Source organism: Rhamphochromis longiceps, linkage group LG22 (genome assembly GCF_057381845.1).
Source record: "Rhamphochromis longiceps isolate RC_006_pf linkage group LG22, R_longiceps_female_GT1.1, whole genome shotgun sequence".
NCBI lineage: Eukaryota > Metazoa > Chordata > Actinopteri > Cichliformes > Cichlidae > Rhamphochromis > Rhamphochromis longiceps.
Genome location: NC_140577.1, coordinates 17,611,917 through 17,633,576, shown reverse-complemented (window position 1 = coordinate 17,633,576; position 21,660 = coordinate 17,611,917). Strand labels below are relative to the sequence as shown.

Sequence of the window (21,660 nt, the reverse complement as noted above, 5' to 3'; positions counted from 1 at the left end):
TTGTGCTACTTTTAGGATTTCAGAGTGATGAAAACAATGTTACAACAATTCAAACAGGCTTTATAGTTTTTAAATATATGAACACAATAAATAACCTAGTATCAAACAGATGACAGTATATAGCATGTCTCTATGTGAAAAACACTAAGAGATCAACCAGAATTTATCCGTACAGCAAATATATTATATGATATGAGAAAAAACATCAGAAATACCCAGAATTCTGTGGTCAGATATCTCAGCTGGATGTCAGGGGTATAAATAATCACTTAGTTTGCACGATTCCGGCTGATAAAGTTGAACTTGGAACTTGGACAAGACAGATGTGTAATCACAGCATATACCTCTGATTCTTTAAATCAGAGCAAATTTACTCCTGAGTCTCTGCAGCTGCTTCCTGAGCCTGCTTCTGGTTCTTCATCTTTTCCAGCTCCTCATCGAGGTTGTGCAGCTGAGTGAGCTTTAGCTTTTCTGTCAAAACACAGAAGAAATTCAGTGACAGTGCTGGAAAGTGAAAACAAACGCTGTATTCACACACATACAACATTTGTGCTGAGAGAAGAGTGTGCGGAGATGCTTACCAGCTGCCAACAGCTGGCTCTTTGTATTCTCAACACTCTTTAATTCATCTGGGAGTCTCTCTGGAGTCTGAGTAAAGTCATAATAATAATATAATAATAAAGTCACATTTGAATCTTCTCACAAGAGTTGTGGAGAGAATTTAGCACAAACACTTACAAAGACATAGTGCAGATTCTTGTGCTGGTCTATCAGTTGATGAAGCTGGTTTTCAAATCTCATCCTGCAGAAACATGAGTTTCTAAATGTGTAACAACAGCCAGAGGTTTTTCACAGAAAACGAGTCTTTGCACTATTAAACAGTACCGCAGTTTTCGGTGTTTAAGCTTGACATCCTGGATTTCATATCTATACTGCTCCAGCAGCTCCTCACTTTTCTTATTCAGTTGTAAATGTCTGAAACACACACACAGATATAAACACAAAATACAATAAAACTTAAAAAGATTAAAACTAATAAAAGATTTTCAAACAATAAATGTAATAAAAAGCAGATTCTAATCTTAAATAAAAAACCATTATATCTCTGACTACCTGTTTACACTGACTGAATGTGGGAAGGTGCATCCTTTTCAGGTATTTAATTGAATAAATGGTCAGATTGTGGGCAATTAAACACAATTGAAAGAAGAAGCAAAAGCTAAGACAGCAGTATCGGGCTGTACAACATTATCTAACTATATAAAGATTCAACCCCAAATAAAATAAAAATAAAATAAAAAAAGTATCCAGGATGCTAAAAAAGACAGATTACTGCCATCTAGTGTTCAACATCAAAAAACACAAATGAAGCCCATTGATGGTTCAGCAAAGAATGCTCCTTATGACTGAGCAGATCCAGTAAATCTCTTCAAACTTTCAGCACGGAGCTCACCTGGCAGCGTCCTGCTCAGACTCTTCACACTGAAACTGCAGCTTATTGCACACCTCTGAAGAAACAGACGAGCAACTATGTTCATCAGTGGGCTCACATTTAATGCCTGTACACTTATAAATGATGAACTATACGTGTACAACTGTTTGCCACTAGCACTTGCATACCTTCCTTTTCTTTGTGGATTGCCTCCAGTTGGAAGACTTTAGTTTGTACTGTGAATCAAGGACAGTATCTCAGTTGCTGGTTTAGTAAAGACTGTGTGAAGATCATTAACTTCGTGTCTTACAGTTTTCCAGCTCCTTCTCCAGTGAGTCACTGACTGACTTTGTCTTCTCAATTTCTTCTTCCAGGGCTCTTTTACCTTAAATTGAGAACAATGCCTTAGACACAGCACAACAACATTACATAGGTTTCCAACAAATAATACAAAGACAGGATAAACTTTGCAAAATATTACAATTACATTTCACAAGTTAATCAGAATGGCTCTTAAGGGGTGTTGCTGTTCCCCAAAAGAGGGAGATACTAATCATATCTCATAGCTCTCCATTCATCATTTTCTGCAACTCCATAAATGGAGTAACAGGTAAGGATATACCTCACTGACGATACCCAACCATAGTTCACAGAGACATTATCAACAACGCATATGCATGTTTTACTCACGGTTTTAAATTTCTGTGTAAATATTTAGCACTTACATTCTGCCTATAGTGCTATAAACAGCACGGATGTTATGTAAATTTGTAAAGAAATTGAGCTATATTCTATAATATTTCTGTTAAAGTAAACAGGGAGCGCGTGTTCATTAGCATATCGCTATATACTGCGCTCTCATTGGTGCGCATAAATAACGTTTCTATCCCTCCGTAAAAAAGTTGTTAACGTGTTTTTCACGTTGTACGCGTGTCTCATCACTTGAGAAAACATGAAAATGTCACAAATTCGCATGCTATCGCGATTTTTGTCTAATATAAGGAAAATTATACGGGGCTTGCTACCGGAAGCGGAACTTGTGACTACCTCCCATTTGGATAGAGACACATTATGAGCTGACAGACGGACTGGTTTGTACTAAACACATGTACTTAGTTACATGCTTAGTGCTCCTACAGATCAAGTGAATAAGCTCATTATTCGACAGATAAAAATGACGCCAACGGCGGATTTATTAGTTATCTACAGGCCTTTGTATAACGACACGCATGCGCGTCGCTATCGCAGGTCAACACGAGACGGAAAGACACGACAACGAGTTCGTTTGCTTTACACGAATCCTTCGATTAAGCCAAATTTACTGCAAACACAGCAAAACCAGGCCCACAAGGCTTCCGATAAAACCCAGAGTCGTTTATCATTTTTATTATTATTATTATTATTATTATTATTAGTAGTAGTAGTAGTATCATCATTATTATTATAGGCGAAACATTGTTCGTCTCCCCAAAACTCGTCTGAAAAAACCGGGGAGAAAAGGATCACCGGCAGATGTCGCTATTGAGTCTGAACAGTCTTACCGTAAACGTTATATATCTGCCGTCCTGTTACAGTTTTTGCCCACTGCTTGAACACATTTTGCAAAACTCCGCTCTCTGTGCCAAAACTGTACACACAAGTACACATGACACAACACTGGGAAATATACCATTCACATCTGTGCCAAATTGAAACTCTACTCCCAAAACCTAAACTCTGCTGTCAAAACCTGACATTCCTTTGTCAAAATGTAACTCTGTTGACAAAATGACACATACTTGCATCATATGCAAACACTGACAGATCAGGGGGAACACACTAGTCTTCTTTATATAAAACACTGCAGTCCTTGATTTCCATTGTTTATTCAGAAGGCACATTTACAGGAGACACATTTTCAAACAACCAAAAACGCAAATAGACCTACTCAATATTGTACATTGCAGTACCATGAATTCAGATAAAGCAAAAAAAACAACAACAACACAATAATACTGCAATAGAAAAAACACTATACTGTAAACACAAAAAACCATGACAATTGTGCATAAGTGGGCTCATGGATCCCGCCGTCTGTTGGGGTCTGGCCACAGGACCTCATCAACATCGCAAGCAATGTCCTCTCCCGCTAGGCACCGGGGAAAATATCCTCTTGCATGTCGAAACCATCCATGGATTGCTGTCACCTGAATGTCGCCGCAGGCCTGTTCCATTGCCTGCAGAAGAGGCATGCGGGCATGTGGTTGGCGGTCATATACTCGCCATCTCCAAGCCGAAAAAAATTCCTCTATAGGGTTCAAAAATGGTGAGTAAGGGGGCAAGTATACCACTTCAAATTGATTGTGGTTGGAGAACCAGGCCTGGACCAGAGCAGCCCGATGGAAACTGACATTATCCCATATCACCACAAACCTGGGCTGATCTGGTCTGTTCTGTACAACTATATCATGGAGAGCATCTAGAAATGTGAGTATGTGTTGGCTATTGTATGGACCCAGTATTGCATGATGGTGCAGAAGCCCTCGAAGGCATATGGCGGCACATAATGTGATGTTTCCCCCGCGCTGCCCTGGGACGTGCACAATTGCCCTTTGGCCAATTACATTACGACCCCGTCGTCTTGTTTTGCTCAGGTCGAATCCAGCTTCATCAATGAAAATGTATTCATGAGGCTGTGCAGCTCCATCCATGGCCAAGATTCTCTGAAAAAAAGGGGAACATATCACTGTACTACAGTGCTACACATTCAGCACCCTCACCCCATCACACAGGTACCTGTGTAGCTCTCAGAATAGATCCATGTGGTACTGATATGGTACATATTCAGCTGCTACTGGACTTCACCAATACTCTATTGTAAATGTAAGGGACAGTTACACGTACCCGTACATATTCAGCTCGAAGTCCTTTGACCCTGTCACTGTTCCTCTCGAATGGGACTCTGTAGAGCTGCTTCATGGTGATGCTGTGTTTACCCAAGATGCGTCTGATGGTGGTGATGCTCACATGGTCTATGTTGCTGAACACTCGCCTGTCTGCAAGTATTTTCCGTCGTAGCTGGTGGAGACGGATGGCATTGTCTGCCCTCACTAGGTCCACAACGGCAAGTTCCTGCTGTTGTGTGAACAGGCGTTGCCGTCCTCCCCCAGAAGGTCTTCGAGTCATTCTGGAGAAATATGCTAATTTGTTGAGAAACCATCCCAACAACAGACTGTTCTCTCTGTTGAGGTCAGGAAAGCGATTCCGCTCCCTGAAGACCAACACAGAGAGACTGAGGAGGAGCTTCTTCCCGCAGGCGATACGGTCTCTCAATCACACCACCACACAGTACTGACCCACACATATGGTTCTTACACACACACTGGACTTTCTGGACATTGTTTTTGCACAACACTGGTCACTATATTCTTCATTTCCAGTTAATACTTGTACAGCTGCTGTTATTGTGTATATATTTATTTATATTTAGATTTCTTCATACATTCTTATATAGTTCTATATTGTGTATTGTGTATTTTGTTGTACAGTTATTTTATTTTCAACTTTAATTTATATATTTTATCTTATTCTTCCCAGTTAAATTTACCCTTCATTCTAATTTGTGTTGTACAGTTATTTCATTTTTAACCTTAATTTATATTTTATTCCTTCCTAGTTAAATTTACCCTTTTTAATTTTTCATATTTATTTCCTATCTTATTCATAGCCTTTCCTTTTTTGTTTTCTTTAGGTCACGAGCAGTTGTCCAAGCATTTCACTACATATCGTACTGTGTATGACTGTGTACGTGACAAATAAAATTTGAATTTGAAATTTGAATTTGATATTGTCATCGGTTTGCTTATTTTTCTTACAGTACTTTACTGTATGTACTGTGTCATCCACTGTACAACACTGTACTTCAATATAAGGAATCAGCCACTTTGGCTGCAAAAGGAGCATTAGCACCCCGTACACTTGATATGGTAATGTGATATACTGTAGAACAGTGTTATAAAACCATCTGAGTAGAGCAGAAGGTATGGAGGTGAAGACAGACCTGTTTTCTAGTCGGAATGTTCGTATTACAGATGCCACTGTGAAGCGGCTTAGATGTGGGTGGACTCTCTGCCCAGCTTCCCTCATAGTCAGGCCATGGTTGATGACATGGTCCACCAAAGTTGCTCTTATTTCATCAGAAATATGGGTCCGTGCATGGCCTCTTCGGCCTCCTCCTCCTCTTTCTCCTCTACCTCTTCCTCTTCCTCTTGCTCTCCCTCCATCCATGCTTGCAAAGTTCTTGAAATGGCTACGCTGAGGGCTTTTTGTAGTTGGCTAATTGGTGTTCGGTTTTGCAAGTAAGTGCCTTCAGGTGTGTATTTGAGTGGTTGCAATTACCCGATGTGTTTTGTATTTTGGATACATGTGTTTTCCGAATGGCACCCTGAAATTTCATTTTGTGAGCGAAGTGTCTTATGTATGAAATGGAGTGTAGCATGCAGGACCATGTGTGTTGCATAAAGGAGTAGGTGTGTTGCATAATTGGAACTGGGGTGCAAAGCAGCGCTTTTGTTTAAGGTAGGGGTACATGTGTTTGAGGTATGGTAACAAAAGCTTCAACTTGTGTTACTTTAGTCTAGGCATGGGTTCATGGTGTTCAAGCAACGGGCAAAAACTGTAAGTAATACATTTAGCAGCTATTCAAAAAACATCTGATAGAACAGATCAATCATACATTACCCTGTTTAAGCCTCCCGAGTTTTCCGATCAGCTGTTCAACCTTTGGCTCGTGCATTTGTCCACCTGAAGCGCACGGAACCGTATCAGGCTCGAGGTTTTGAAGTTTATCAGTGTGCAGTGAAACGTCAGCTGGTTTGCCTCCTCTCAGCGGTTTCACATTAATCATGTTCTCGATGCTGAACCCTGTCACGTAATAAAGTGAAACGTTAGAGTCATGTAAACTTGTAATAACTTTACCTTTCTATAATATTCTTACTTACTCTGGTTATAATCTGGTAATAAGTACAAAATAAATAAATAAATAAATAGTTACTTTTATAAATCATCTTTAACCTGAGGTTAAGCAGGTAAGGTTTTCTGGCTAGCTTGAACACCTGCCCGATAGGTAGCCAAGTGGAAACGCTAGCTTAGTTTTTTTGCTAACCTAAATAAAGACTTATTTAGGCTAATATGAGAGGCTTTAATGTTTAAATTAAGATGATGGTAGAATATTTCACAAAGAGGTTATACTTAAGGGGTAAAATACTGAACATTTACTTTAAAACCTTTGGCAAATATGAAACCAACGGTTGTTTAGCTTTTTTTTTCCAGGTTATTTTTTAGATCAGTGTAAATTTCTCTCTCCAACTTAATGTACATCGCTTTACCTTCGAAATCACTCATCTCTATCCTGACACCACCTTGTTTTCTTTAACTGACCACAAGAGCAACTGACAGCTTAACTGACGCGCGAAGTTTCTCCTCCTTGCTCCGCTCTCATAGGTGGGGCGGCAGCACGAGCCGCAGTACTGACGGGCGCTTGCACAGCACTGCATGATATTTAGCCCTTTTGCTTATTTATAGCGTAAAACAACTTAATATTACAATAAATAAATCATAGCTGAAAAACAGGGTGGTATGTGCTTTACCTGGTAATTACAGTTTCACTATAAATGTTTTTAATTAGCATAAAGCAGGAGCAAGACATGTTCGTGTCCGAGTGCATAATTCATGTTTAAAATAATGTATTCAATTATGACTGTTGGAATTTTTTCAATACCCCCCCCCAATGCAACTGTGTAAATAAACTGACCAAGAAGACCATTAAAAGGGTGATTATAATATGTTATCATTATTATGTACATAATACACTTATTTTTTTAAAAAAAATTTATTATTTTAATTTTTGCTGAAATACTAAAAAAATGTCCTGAAATGTGATGTTTCTAGGATGTCAGGGTAGCACAAAGGTTTTTATTCATCAATTTTTTGAGTGAAGTTAACCAGAGCAATATGGAAGCTCCTTTCCACCACTGAAAAATGGATTTAATAAATTCACTGACTAAACGAAAGGGTAAAAAAAAAGAAAAAACAGAAAGAAAAAAAAGAAAGACCATTTCAGTAAAATTTGATTACTCAAAAATGTTTTCATTTTCTCACCATTTCCAGTACTAAGGCTCAGCTCTAATTTGTAAAGACTTTGTGATACCAACACTGAAATTTTAATATAACAAAATGTTTTTACTTCCAAAAGGCAAATCAAATTTGGTGTTTATATTTTCCTCCCTTTAGTGGCAGAACCAGTCTTCCACAGAGCCAACCTACTGCACTGGCTGTGCTTTGTTTTTTTATTTAAAACAGAAGTGTTATTAATAAGGCCCAGAATTTTGTATTTCCTTTACGTGATCATTTTATCACAACTGAAACACAAAAATCAACACACAGAGCTCAAACTTGTTAATCACTGTATCCATTTTAATGAAAAGCCAAACAGCTGTGTAGGGGGGTTTAGTTCAAGTTTGATTTGATGCAAATATACAATGCGAACAGACCTACAAAGCCCAAAACTTACTTTACCTATACACACCACTAAGGAGCTCTATATACAGACATGTTAGTTGAATACAAACACAGGAATTTTAAAAATAGTCTAATTGGGGTTCAATACACCAATGTGTCCCCAAAACAAGAACAGCTGTACTGTGTACATTTTTCACACATGCAGACGAGGAAAGGGTCATGCAAGGGGTGAAAAAAATCAAAACAAGTTAGAGAATAAAAATATTGTTTCATTCAACTTCAATGTCATTGCATGTATTTTGGCTTCCAGTGCGTTAAGATTTATTCTGTGAGTTTCACTTTAAAAAAAACAAAAACAAAAAAAAAACCTGCAGTCAGTAAGTAATGGTTTCAAAATGCTATTGTGTGATGACGTTACAGTCTCCAAGTTTCCTCTAAACCTTGCACCAAATTCAAAGAAACCCCAGTATCTACCACAAGTTCAAAGTTTCATGTCTTTAAAGCCCAGTACCTGTCTACATTAGTTTTTAAACATGGACAAAAACTGCAAAACCAAAAATAATATTAGTTATGACAAAGAAACCCATACAAAGAGTAATTTTTAATTCACATTAATGACCCCCCCCCAAAAAAGGAGTAAATTAAAGAAACGGGAAAATTAAGAGAACATTTCAGGTTTTAGAACAACAAAAAAGAAAAATCCTCATTTTGAAAAGATATTCTGTAATAATACAATAATTTATGTTCATTTATGTTACACATCCAACAACAAGCTTCATTCTTATGCCATTCAAAACATTTACCATTTTCAAAACAGCTTTTACTCGTTGCTGGACACATCCATATAAATTACTCCAGCACATCTTTCAGAGGTAGGGGGGATACTGGCATCATATACAGTAAAACACATCAACTATTTACAGCTGTGACAAGCAAGCTAGAGGCATTCCTCTTATAGCTGTAGATAACCATACCACGTCTTTAGTTGTTTCCAGTTTGCCATGCAGAGTTACTTTACACCAGCAGGCTGAAAGGGAGAGACAAAGTTTGTGAAAACAGACAGTCGAAGGAAGATGGCATTCCTAACACTAACTTCTCTTTAGGCAAAGCTGGTTTCATCTGTGTGTCGGCATAATCATTCCTGCTCTTTTTCTATTCAACTTCTGCAGCAGAGCCTGCATGTTTAATTCTGCCATACGAGAAGTCGAGGTGTAGGTATAGACATAGCCTTCTGTGTTAATAGAAGCAGAGGACAGTTAGAGCAAGCACAATGGTCAAAGGTGAGGACAGATGATTATGCTCTGTCATTAATTGCAATATTTTTATTCCACTAAATAAATAGTGCCCCTCTCAGCTGACTGTCAAGACCAGCTGCATCATCTCCTCAGCACCTACTACCTCTTAAAAATAGAACTCTGTGTGATGGGAGAGGAAACAAAAGGGGATCAAATAAAGTAATGAAGTCAACGAGAAGGGGCATTTTAGCAACATTTCAAAATAAAGGGAGGCGTTCCCCATCTCCCAGCTGTTCTCCTCTAGGTGCTGCCTCACTCGCGGGAGCGTCCCACGATTGCCAGGATGTAGAGGAAAATGTTGATGATGTCAGTGTAGAGGTTAAGTGCGGCAAAAATGTATTCCTCTGGACTCAGGGCCAGCTTCTTGTTTCCCAGGAGAAGCTGAGTATCAACAGCCAAAAACTGCACAGACAAAAGATGGAATTAGTACACTTTGTATACCATACACTGATAAGGCATTGCATTGTGACCATCTGCCTAATATTATATTGAACCCCTTTGTGTGGTGATATCTGGCACCAAGATGTTAGCAACAGATCCTGTGAGGTGGGGCCTCACATCCCACACATGCTTGATTGGATTGAGATCTGGGCAATTTGGAAGTCAAGTCAAACTCGTTGTTGTTCTCCTCAAACTTTTGCTAAACCATTTTTGTTTTGTGGCAGGGTACATTATTGTGCCAAAAGAGGCCCCCCACCATCAGGGAATACCGTTTCCATGAAAGGGTGTCAATGGTCTGCAACATTGCAGAGGAAGGTGTTATGTATCAAAGTAACATCCACACCCAAGGGTTCTCAACAGAACATTGCCCAAGGCATCACATCGCCTCCACCTGCCAGGTAAGTAGCGCACATGCACCCGGCCATCCACACGAGGTCAAAGAAAACACGATTCATCAGACCAGGGCCGTTCTGATGCATGTGCGCCCTGACTGATCAGTGGCTATGCAGCCCTATATGCAACAAACTGCGATGCTCTGTGTATTCTGACACCTTTCTGTCAGAACCAGCATCAACTTTTTCAGCTGTTTGAGTTACAGTAGCTCGTCTGTGGGATCGAACCACACGAGCCAAGCTTTGTTCCACATGTACAACAATGACCCTGTCACTGGATCAACACAGTTTCTTCATTGGACTGTTTTTAATACAGTGACCACTGTGGACCGGGAACACGTCACAAGAGCTGCAGCTTTGGAGATGCTGTGAAACAGCCGTCTAGCCATCACAATTTGTTCCTTGTCAAACTTGGTCAGATCCTTACAATTGCTGATTTTTCCTGCTTTTAATGCATCAACTTTGAAGAGATTAACATTCCCTTGTTCCCTAATATATCCCACCCAATAACAGGTGCCATGATGAAGAGTTAGTTGGTGTTACTCATTTCGCCTGTCTATGGTCATTATGTTATGCCTCAGTGTATGCTGCCTTAAACTGCCATTTGCACACTGAACATGATAATGTAAGGTATATCGTTTTGCTTTAGTTAATACTGTCATGTATATTTAAAAGTGACCTCAGTTTTGTAAAAGTTTACTTTGTAACCCTTGCAAGCCAAATATTTCTCACCATTTAGCAGGGCACTGTCAAGAAATGCAAAAAGCTGACAGATAAACCACTTGGATGCGTAACAATCCTTCAAACTCATAAGTATTTGTTTTTCTTTTTTTTTTGTACATAGAAGGCGAGATATATGTGCGGCACTTACGCAAGTGAAGAGTAGCGCTCCCAGTGAGGCATAGACGATGTGCAGGATCTTGTGGCGGATGAAGATGCACAGGATGGAGAAGAGCAACAGCACGATCAGACACACGAACAGCACGCCCCGACAGGAAGTAAAGTCATACTTGCTCTGTGAAAGAAAAAGAAAATAGAACAGAAGAAAATTAAAAGCAAGACGTTTAAAAATGGGAGACACGGCACTCTACGGTTAAAGAAATGTAATTCTGAAGGAGCTTTTATACACAGTCTGAGTATTTGCTTGTTATTGACTGGGTAAAACACCACAGTGCGAACAAAAACAAACAAATGATCTCTTAAGAGAATGATGTTTGGATGCTTTTATGGACACTCAAACGCATTTACAGAAGCAGCTGTCTGCGCGTGCTGACCTGTAGCGAGAAGAGGACGACGGTGAAACAGACCACCGCGGTGATGCCCACAGCCATGATGACGCTGTCTGTGTCATAGAAGCTAGCGATCATACCCACCATGTAGGAGAGACTCAACGTCAGGATGGACTGTACGAAAGAAAACAGACAAATTACTTATAAAACTGTTTACAAAGAAACATTCAGCTTTGTGTGTGAGATAGGTCACCTCTTATTATTACTATAAAATCAATCTTAACAGGACAACCTTGTGTGATTTCCATCTGGCCTGTTTTGATGTTTAATTCATCTAGATTAATTTGATGTGAGATGTCCAGTTTTGGCAGTATCAGCTATATGATGGCACTTACTTAATGGGTCTTAAAAATACATTTGAAAAGCTCAGCAGCAAGCAGTCCATTTCCAGAAATCAAGGCCTGCAGCTAGCCAAAAATACAGCTGCAGAATGGAATGTATACATAGCATTCCTTTCACAACTGTCTAAGCTGTTAAAGGAGTGGAAGGAGTTTGGAAAAGTTCTCACCAGAGCAACCAAATTCCAGGGGTGCTTGCGGCGGAAGTCACCACAGCAGCTGAGGACAATCAAAGACACGAAGAAGACTGCGTAGGACACGTAGTACGTCCACGTATTCTTACGCACAAATAACTTGGCTTCATCGACAAAGGTGAAGACAGCAACGAAGGAGAAAGTGATCAGCAGCTGCACAGTGAGAACCATGAAGACCTGGAAATAAGGAGGAATTAAATTACTTTGATTAGGGATCTTGTTTTGGTTGGATTGTGTGTTCACGTCAGTTATGTTCTATATTCATCTGGTAGAAACAGAGGAACCTACTTTTCTGATGAAGGCTTGTCGGATGTTCTTGTCCTCGAATCCGGAGTTGGTGAACTCATCGTTGTCGTAATAAGATGGAGGCCCGTCACCATGATAACCAGGGCTACCTACAGGTGGTGCTACGAAAACATTAGAGCATGATAATTTGGGATTAAAAAGGGAAGAACACATGATGTTTTAGCACATTTTGACTGTAATGTGTCATTTTGTTAGCAAAGTACGAGAAGAGTGAATATTTAGATCTGTGGACTTTTTGACTCTTATTGCTCATTAAGAGCTCTTTACACAGACACACTATTAGTTTTCTAATGATCTTTAGTATAACCACTCACCCATGGGGTCTCCAGGAAAGCCTGGCTGTGCAGGTCCTTGCTGATATGGCCCCTGAGGGTACGGTCCCTGTGGATAGGGCATCTGAGGGTAGGGACCGGGAGCGAAGCCTGGGCCTGCCTGGGGAAAGCCAGGCTGTCCGTATCCGGGCTGCCCATATCCGGCTGCAGGTGGGTAGGGCCCCCCTGGGGCTTGGCTGTAGTTTGGGGGGGGTACACCGAACCCTAGCTGAGGGGGTCCATAGACATCATTATGAAGTGGGTTGGTCTCACCCATTATGGGGTACCTACTCTTGTCCTGGGACATGATGTAGAGAAAAGCTCACTCTGCTTCAACAATCTCTGAAAAGCAGAAAAGCAAAAATATAATGTAGCTACTTACAAATATGTACAGAATAAAAGCACATAATATAACACCAACATCTCAGCCAAACTGGCAAAGACACAAACACCGCATCTGCTTGATTAAAAGGAGAGAGGCGAGTAAACAAATTCAACAAAGGGAAAGGCAAAGGCACTAGGCAGACCAACAGGATGTTCAAGTTTTGTTTCACAAGCAAAAAGTCAGCTATTTTATCATTACCCGGAGCAAGAGCAGGCCTAGAATTAGTGTTAGCTTGCATCATTGAGGCAGCTGAATGTCTGCCTCTGGGTGCCATCACATGAAGATCTAGTTCTTGAGACAGTTACATCAGTGGTAAATACTACAAACATACTGTTTTATGTTGTTGTAACTAGGGCTGGGCTATATCATACCGTTCACAGTAATACCGGTGTAATGTTGGGCAACGATAAGAAAATGAAATATCGCGATAGAATATGGGTAAAACGCGCATGCGCAGTGCCTTTGTTTACATGCGCACATGGCGGCGACGCAGAATGAGAAGAGCGAAAGTGGATTGTTGAATGAAACGGATGAACGAGAACTGGTTTGTAAAAATGCTGCAACTTCAGTGGTGTGAAACTGGTTTGGCTTTCATCCGTCAGATACACAACAAAGCACTATTTTTGGTAGAGCATGCTAGCGGGCCGTCGTTATTACTGTGTTTTTTGGAAAATACGGCACACTTAAAATCAATTCTTTGATTTTTCTGAAAATCGACAGTGCCCCTTATAATCCCGTGTGCCTTATGTATGAATTCTGGTTGTGTTTACTGACCTCGAAACGACTTTATGTGGTACACGGCGCTCGAAAATCTGTCAAATGTTTCAGTACGACTTTGCTAAGCTACGAAGCCGCACCGCTTGATGGATTGTCGGAGCTTTACAGCTATCGTAGGCAGGAGCCTCGCGGAGTGATACGTACTGTGCTTCAACATAATATTACCGTATTGTGTGTGTATAACCTCTTTTTAAGTTTTGTGGATATTATACATGGTTATGCTGAGGATATGTCGGCCAATTTCCACTGGAAATGCCTTTTGGTTAAACTGTCAGCGAGGAATTTGCATTTGCACTTAATTTTTTATATAACTTTAATGCACTTAAAAAGCTGCTTGTTTAATTGAAAATACATTGATGTTTTTTGTTTTTTTTGCACTAATAAAGTTGAGGAGTTGTAAAGTATTTTGTCTAGTGTCAATTATATCATCAGTTATATCGTTATCGCAAATTTTCAAATGTATATCGTGCTAAATATTTTTGGTCATATCGCCCTGCTCTAGTTGTAACTGTGAAAGAGGCACTCACAGCTTCACAGGTGTGTAGCTGGTCTCTAAGTGAGCTGGGTGTGGTCCAACCACTAAGTACACAAGGGTGTTTGAAGCAGGTGTTGCACACTCAGTAACCTCATGTCTATAGGGTGAACTTCTTTTTCTTTCAGCTGTACATTTGTTTGAATTTAATGTTTCAGTCTGTTTAAATCTACTCTTTGCCTCTGTCAGAGCACTTTGTAAATCATAAAGGTAAATAAAATCACAGTATTAAAAGCCAGGCTAAGTTTATATATAGGTGTGGTGACAAGCACATGTCTTCTGTTAAGGCTGTTTGTGCCACTGAAGCAGAGCAGAGGTGGAAGAGACCAAAGGGTACGACCTCAGACTGTGGTATTTCAGTGTGAACCACTGTAGTGCAGTATGAGTTAATGTCAGGAAAAAAATGGCCAAAGGTTACTGTCTGAACACTAGACAAGACACTTGCAAGACACTCCTCTGTGAAGAAAGATAAGGGGAGGAGTGTCTGATAGTCCTAAGTATACAGAAGTACAAACCAACATAGAGGAACAAAAACAGGAATATGTCACAATGTTACACAAGTTGGTGGCAAAGACCGCAGACCCTAGAAAGACAATTTGACAATACACATATTTAGCCAGATAATGACAGTACACTAACATTGTTTGAGTAGCCCCACTACTACTCTTAAAGGGATAGTGTATTATTGTTACCAAGACATCTGAAGTAGGTAAAATAAAGGAGTTTTTATTTTATTTTCTTTACACAAACAACAGATGAATCTTTGCTACTACAGATGTATGAGGTTTTGTCAATAAATCCGATCTGAGCGAAAACTTTCAGAAGAATGACCGGTTACCCTGATATCTACTTAAAGCTGTCATGGACGTGAGAGGAAAAAGGAAAAGAAACTACAGTACAAACATTGCTCACACACTGGTGCTGAAAGTGTTTCCATGGATGCAGGCGCCGCCTTGGTAACTGTATGTATTATTAATCTGCTTCAGGAGGCAACCTGACATATTGGCCATTACTGCAGTGACCCTCCTCCCACCTGGGCTCCCCGCACAACTTGGGTCAACAGGTTTATATCCTGTAATCTGTAATCTATAATGCTAACAAGGCATCTAAAAGCACAGAGCTCCACAACAGAAAACAAAATTACTCCGCAGAGAGGTGCACAAGGCAAGCAGTCGCCATCTTCCAAATGTGCTGTGCAGGTTTCATAATAAGGCCTGAAGTCCCCAGAGGAGAACTTGCTCAAAGGGCAGGGAGCCAAAAAGCCACTGAGTCAATTGCTGACTTCAAAAGAACACCTGGGGTGCTATTCATTATGTTAACGTTTGCCTCATGTCCTCTCCTTAAATTGGGAAAACGTTCTCTCTTCCCCATAATAAATTACTTTCTAATCTGTTAATTTGACCTTAAGCAAACAAGGAGAGTGGAGGCTTCTAGAGGAGATTAGAGAGAGGAAACCTTTTTTTAAATCAAGTGCATGACATTTAAATGCCACTGCTTAGAAATGAATATTTCTTCCATCATTGGATCTTATCCTTGCATCACTTAAACCATTTTACACATCCAATCAATGAGAATCAAGATGAGATATCCTCCACATTTGCCTTCAGCCACACATGTAGTAAACAGCAGGAGATAGCCAGCTTCAGATACAATGTCCTTTTCTGGAAATACTGCATCGGGTTTATTTTTAGGGTGACACTGTGGTTGTGTATACAAGAGAAGAAAATCACCCTCTGTTAGGACTATAGCTCTATTCTTACAAAGCTACAACTGGGTTATGGAGGACCAGGAGTCATACACATTGACATAAATCTTTTCATGAATGAATGGATATCTAAATTGTGCAATAAAATATTAATTAGTAAATTAAGTAGCAAATTAACTGTTAATGTATTCTATTTATTTAGACATTCAAGTAATGCATTATTTGAATATTTAATGGACAATAAAAAGAGTATTTATAAATACATTTTTCAAACTACCAATCCATTAATAAATAGTTCAAATACAAAAGGGATTTACAAAAAAGTCAGTAAAAACATTTTCAGGTTCAAAAAAATAAAAAATTAAATAGTATTTTCAAAATCTTTTAACGTAAATGGATTAAAAAAATCAAATTAGGAATACAGTTTTTCCAATTCTATTTCTTTTCCTGGGAGCTATTGGACTAGTTTCTCCATTTAGCATTTCCATGGCTCTTTTTCTCCTTTTGAAAGTCAGAAAAAAACACAAAACCATGTGGTGTGATGTAAGAAGCTCTTCAATAGGATGTGACCTCCTGGATGTTTAAATCGATGAATTTTACTCTGATAGCTTTGCACGGCTAAGGCATTTTTTAGAAGTGTTTAACATCAGCATAAGCATGCACAGACTGTGAAAATATTACATCCCAGCAGTAGTAGCTAGCTGACATTTTTTAATAAACTAATGTGCTTGTCACAAGAAGCTTAGAGCAGCAAAAACTGTTAGAACCAGGAAGGAGCCCTGTTACAATTCTACACAGAATTACAGCAATGACTGAAACCTACAACCTTAAAAATGAATAAAAAGCTGTCTCTAAACACTCATCAGTTCAGATGTTTTTACACTACTTTCTGACACTTAAGAGTTAAAAGAATTGAAATAATGATACAAGTCAGTCCAAGTAAGTCACTGAAAATAGATGATATGTACAGTTTTAGTTGTTACATGATGGCTGTTCAGGCCCACTTTTCAACTTTTAGTTTCACTTTTCAGTCAGCATACTACTGGCACGTAGAAGGTTGGGCTATGTGCTTGCTACTTTATTGAAGGACTGCACACAGGCACTTCTGCGTGGGTTTCATATTCTTCACTGCTTACAGCCAAATATAAATGCATACAAAAATGCACAATGAGAAGCAATGGTGGAGCAGACTGCAGGTTACCTTTATAATAATAGAGAAGCCTGTGGTGTTTAGACTACACCTACTACGTGTACAAAACTGTAAACAGTACAAATACACTGAGTACTGAAAAAAAATACAGAGGTGGATGGAAGTATCCATTCATTTCCAGATCAATCTAGTAAAAGTTGTTTACTCTTTCCCCTTCCTCTCTTTTCAGGGCACACCGAATTAATGGTGAGTGTTATGCAACACTGCTCCATTTCACTCTGGCAAATGCATCCGGACTCCAGTGTGCATCCTCATGATCCCTATCTGTCCATCAGTAGGACAGTGCAGTGAGACACTGCAGACAAACAAGCTGGCAGTGCTTCACAGTGACAGTCTGCATTAAGATCATAACAGATTACAATCATTATCTGAGGAGTCAAATCCCTCCCCGAACAACAATGGTTGCATAAGAGGGATGCAGTATACACCCAGTAGCATATTTTTGTTAGATTTCTTGAAGAATCCAATATGTGGTCAATGTTAGCTTACATAAAAAGATTACCCTCCCCTTGTATAGACAGAAATATTAGTCAATTAAAGTAGCCCTGGTGAAACTATAACCAAAGAGGCCTTAACTAATTACGTGAGTCACCCAAAGCATGTGATATCCACCCCGTCCAATGTTTACAAAAAGTGTGAGTGTGCAACTCACGGACACTTCATGTACACTTTTCAAAGCTATACACATCCCCATTTTATCAGTTACTGATTTTAACTAATCTGGGTTTTTTTGGTTTTTTGTTTAAAAGGGAGCTTGTTAGGCTTTGAAGTCCATCATTAAAGAGAACATTAAAAACTGAGAACATGAGAGAAAATTTTGAACTTCACAAAAAAAGCAGCTTCAAAGTCCTCGTAGCTGACTGCTCACTTGCTTGTCTTGAGTAAAGCTAAAACTTCAGCATCTTTTTCTATTAATTTGTAACAGCTTAATGTAAATGATTATCTATATAAAACTTCGGTAAAACTTATCTTTCCCAGTTGCATAAATTCAAAAAACATCAGCTGTTTTTATATTCATGTTACATTTAACAGCCGTGACTTCGCACTGTGTTTTTGATTCTGAATTTATCTGCACTGCTCTGTTTGTGGCTATGTAGAATGGATTACCTCCTATAATCCAAAGTAACAACACAGAGTTCAAAAAACACGACAATATTGTCAGAAATACACATTAACCCTCAAGTTCAAAAGTTCAATTCAGCAACCAGTAACCACAACAGTTTCACTTCACCGTCTGGGAAAGAGGTTGGTATAGTCACAGTTGTTTTGTTTTTTTAGAGTGAGTTTGAGGCATGGTTTGTACAGCTTTACAAGCATTACGTGAGAGATTTCAAATCCTCTTAGGACAGACGCTCCATCGCCGTGGATAAAGACAGTGCTGCTATCCCTGGCTTCTGCTGATAGCTATCGCTAGTGGAATTAGGTTGAACGGAGGAACTCAGTGGGCTAGACAGAGAGCCAAGTTAACACAATTAGGCTACCACAATACATCGACAAACCCACATTCAAAACATCACGTACATGCCTGAGCCACACAAGAAGACAAAGTGACAAAACAGGAACAGCTGCACAAAACAGTGGGGCCAGTATGGAGGTGAAATATCTGGCACTGCAACAACTTCAAATGAGAAGTGCTACACTTGAAAGTCCAACATATTTAAAAACAAAGCATACAACACTACAATAAAACTGTTCAACACTTCCTAAAATCAGAAAACCCAAAAGCTTTTCAGTTAAAGTTTGAGTTAGTTTTCAACTCAAAGATGTAACTGGCTGAGCAGGAACCCTCTGCTTTTCTTTTAGTCGCTGTAGTGATATCATCAAAATAAATGCTGTTTCACAGTCACATGGTGTTCATGTAACTCTGCTGCAAGCCTGTTTTGCAACATAAAAAGACCCCACGTGCTTTAAAACCACTACAGAGACGGCTGTGCTTTAAACCAAACCCCTCAGCTGACACTGTTCATGTCCTATTAACGAACAGCTAACTGGACCACTTGGCTGAGAGAAGCCTACACTGAGTTGCTTCCTACCAGCCAGCCAGGGCAGCAGTATGATACTGTCATCGTGACATACCATGTCAGCAGCAGCTTTGACTTTGTCAAGCCTGCAGACACCTTGCCTTGTGGCAGATGGATACACTTTAGGTAGGTAGGTTAGCACAGAATAGCAACAGACTGCCACCACTGTGGCATAAAAAAAAAAAATCTACTCAGTTTCTTCTGAAAGTAGAAAAATTACATCATTATAATGATATTTATTTTGTTCTCATAGTTCTATATTAAGAGTTACATATTTCAGCCGTTTTTCTCATTTGACGTAATACGCTCTCATTGCCGTGTGAAAGTTAATATTGTAACAACATAATAATGAGATACTGAGTTTTTAAGCTCACAAAATTAATGTAACTTAGACAATAGAGTGCTGTAGCAAAACTGCAACTACAAGAAAGCTATTTATTACTAGCTCAGAGTTAAAAATCAAATATTCACTCTCTGCGGGGTTGCCAGTTTCAGGAGGTGGTGCTGGCAAGAGAGATGAACTGTTAGTTGTGTGGCCAAATCTTATGCATCTCCAAATGTTTAATGCAACTCCTCTACAATATTTCATCATCATCAGTAAAACACTACAGCCATATAGAATTCAGTAATCAAGGTATAAGATAAGATAGATAAGACAGATAAGATAGATCTTTATTGTCACTGTTAGCAGAACAATGAAACGCAGTTTGGCATCTCTCCATTTGTGGCTGTAAGTTTTTACATTCAACATTCAAGCAAGTTAACTTACTAAGCAAGTTAACCTACAACTGTACAATATTTTTCTCCACATATCACAGGATCATGGTTTTGTCTTTCTCTGTACTTTATCAATACCCCTGTCAAATGAAGAATTGACAACTAAAACTGTCAATAATTTATTTGGAGGTTTGTAATTACAAAAACAACCGAAGATGTCGCTTCTTTACCAAACTGGGTATATTTTAAAGGTGTGTGAATTATTCATGGAGGTTAGAAACAGGACATGAGTAATATAACACAGTCATAGTTTCACAGTTTTAGAGCACATATCTCAAAGTCTAGGCCAAATCTAGCCGCCCATATCAGGATAACATAGTTTTTATTGTAGCCTCTCCTTTTTTCACATTGTATTTTTAATGCTCAGCCCTCTGAAATATTTTGTTCAACACCTGTTACATATATGTGCAAGAACAGTGGTTTACACATTCACATAACGAGCAAAAGAGCCTTGGTTCGTGTAAGGCGACTCTAGGATACAGCAGTATATCCCCACGGTTTAAGCTGGAGGGAGCCAGGAGTCAGAGTTTCTTTCTTCCAAAAAACATAAACAAAAAAACCCACCTTAATATTTGTCAAGGTGTGCACAACCAGTAAATACTGAACGCATAATTTTGTATATATATAACTATGATGACACAGAAAGATAGCGATTTCATGCGACTCAGTCCGGATTCTACCTTCTGAATCCTCGTGATTAAATAATAAAGCCACTGCTATGAATACTGCGATATCTGCTCAGTCACACACTGAGAAACACCACAAATACTCATAAATACGACGCAAACTCACTGATAAAAACACCGAAATGTCAGAAAGACTAAACTCAAACAGAAATCCGGACTAAAAGTGGAGCAACGCGACATGTTTAGATGAGGTGAGCGACTCTAAACCAAAAACGAAAGCATGCATCGAGCGGTCTCTTTTTTTTTTCTTTTTTTTTTTTAAATGCTGCACCTGTATTTAGGCGCATCCCCTGCAGGCCTCACCAGCGCTGATAAATGCGACACTGCTACCATCTACTACATGGCATTCACGAATGTTACGCCCAAGCTGCCGAGACCACCATTAATGTCGGAGCGTGGATAAACTACGAGCGTGTGGGCCACAGACACCCGACAGCACCGAGCTAGCCTCGCCATGATGAATCCAATCTGGGTTAGCTACGTTTTTCGGACGCTGACCACACGCCTCGCCCCCAAGCTGAGGACACCGAGAGCTCCTTTTAAAGCCAAATTGCAGTTACACAGACCTTTTGGTATCTGGGTACAAAATGATTAACTAATAACCCTAAATAACAGCATGTGTTTTTGGAATTTACTGCTTTCTATTCCTCTGACAGTTGGCGATAGGCAAGATGCTGACGATTGCTAACAAAAAAGAAAAAGGCGCTCATCATCCATACGTGTTTAATAAAGGGGAAAATTACTAATAAAACACAAAATACTCATTAAAAAACATTACAGCTTTTTACCTGAGGTAAGTTTACTCCGAAGTAACTGCCGAATTGTACTCTCGCCGTCTCCTCCTCCTCCTCTGTGCTCGCGCTGGGTTCTGGACAGCGGCCCCTGACGTTTTCGACACAGCGTGGTCACGTGTTGTGTGGGAATCACCAGTCATTACAGAAAACCGACACAAATGACTTCACAAACTGCCACATGACATGCTTTCCCCTCCCATAACATCATCGGGATAAAGACAAAACAGAGCCGCTCAATTAAATATGCAAACAAAATGCTTCTGTGGAAAGATCCAGA

At 39.5% G+C, this 21,660-nt stretch overlaps 2 protein-coding genes and 1 non-coding gene across 3 annotated transcripts; all 3 read right to left on the bottom strand.

The window, feature by feature from the left end:
- Positions 1-25: 25 nt before the first annotated feature.
- Positions 26-6,814, bottom strand: LOC146643853 (synaptonemal complex central element protein 1). The gene is made up of 9 exons (XM_085395228.1): positions 6,799-6,814; positions 6,152-6,334; positions 1,743-1,817; positions 1,621-1,668; positions 1,454-1,508; positions 886-975; positions 739-802; positions 582-648; positions 26-471 (listed from the first exon to the last, which is right to left on the bottom strand). Exons 1-9 carry the CDS (start codon positions 6,812-6,814, stop codon positions 371-373), a joined length of 699 nt encoding a protein of 232 aa, XP_085251354.1. The 3' UTR covers positions 26-370.
- Positions 1,933-2,065, bottom strand: LOC146643854 (U8 small nucleolar RNA). Its single transcript, XR_014909453.1, has one exon. It is a non-coding gene; the product is annotated as a U8 small nucleolar RNA (small nucleolar RNA).
- A 1,050-nt stretch (positions 6,815-7,864) lies between the features above and the next one.
- grinaa (glutamate receptor, ionotropic, N-methyl D-aspartate-associated protein 1a (glutamate binding)) lies at positions 7,865-21,535 on the bottom strand. The gene is made up of 7 exons (XM_085396304.1): positions 21,378-21,535; positions 12,500-12,838; positions 12,168-12,286; positions 11,856-12,056; positions 11,333-11,461; positions 10,930-11,073; positions 7,865-9,627 (listed from the first exon to the last, which is right to left on the bottom strand). Exons 2-7 carry the CDS (start codon positions 12,801-12,803, stop codon positions 9,478-9,480), a joined length of 1,047 nt encoding a protein of 348 aa, XP_085252430.1. The 5' UTR covers positions 12,804-12,838; positions 21,378-21,535; the 3' UTR covers positions 7,865-9,477.
- Between the last annotated feature and the right edge of the window lie 125 nt (positions 21,536-21,660).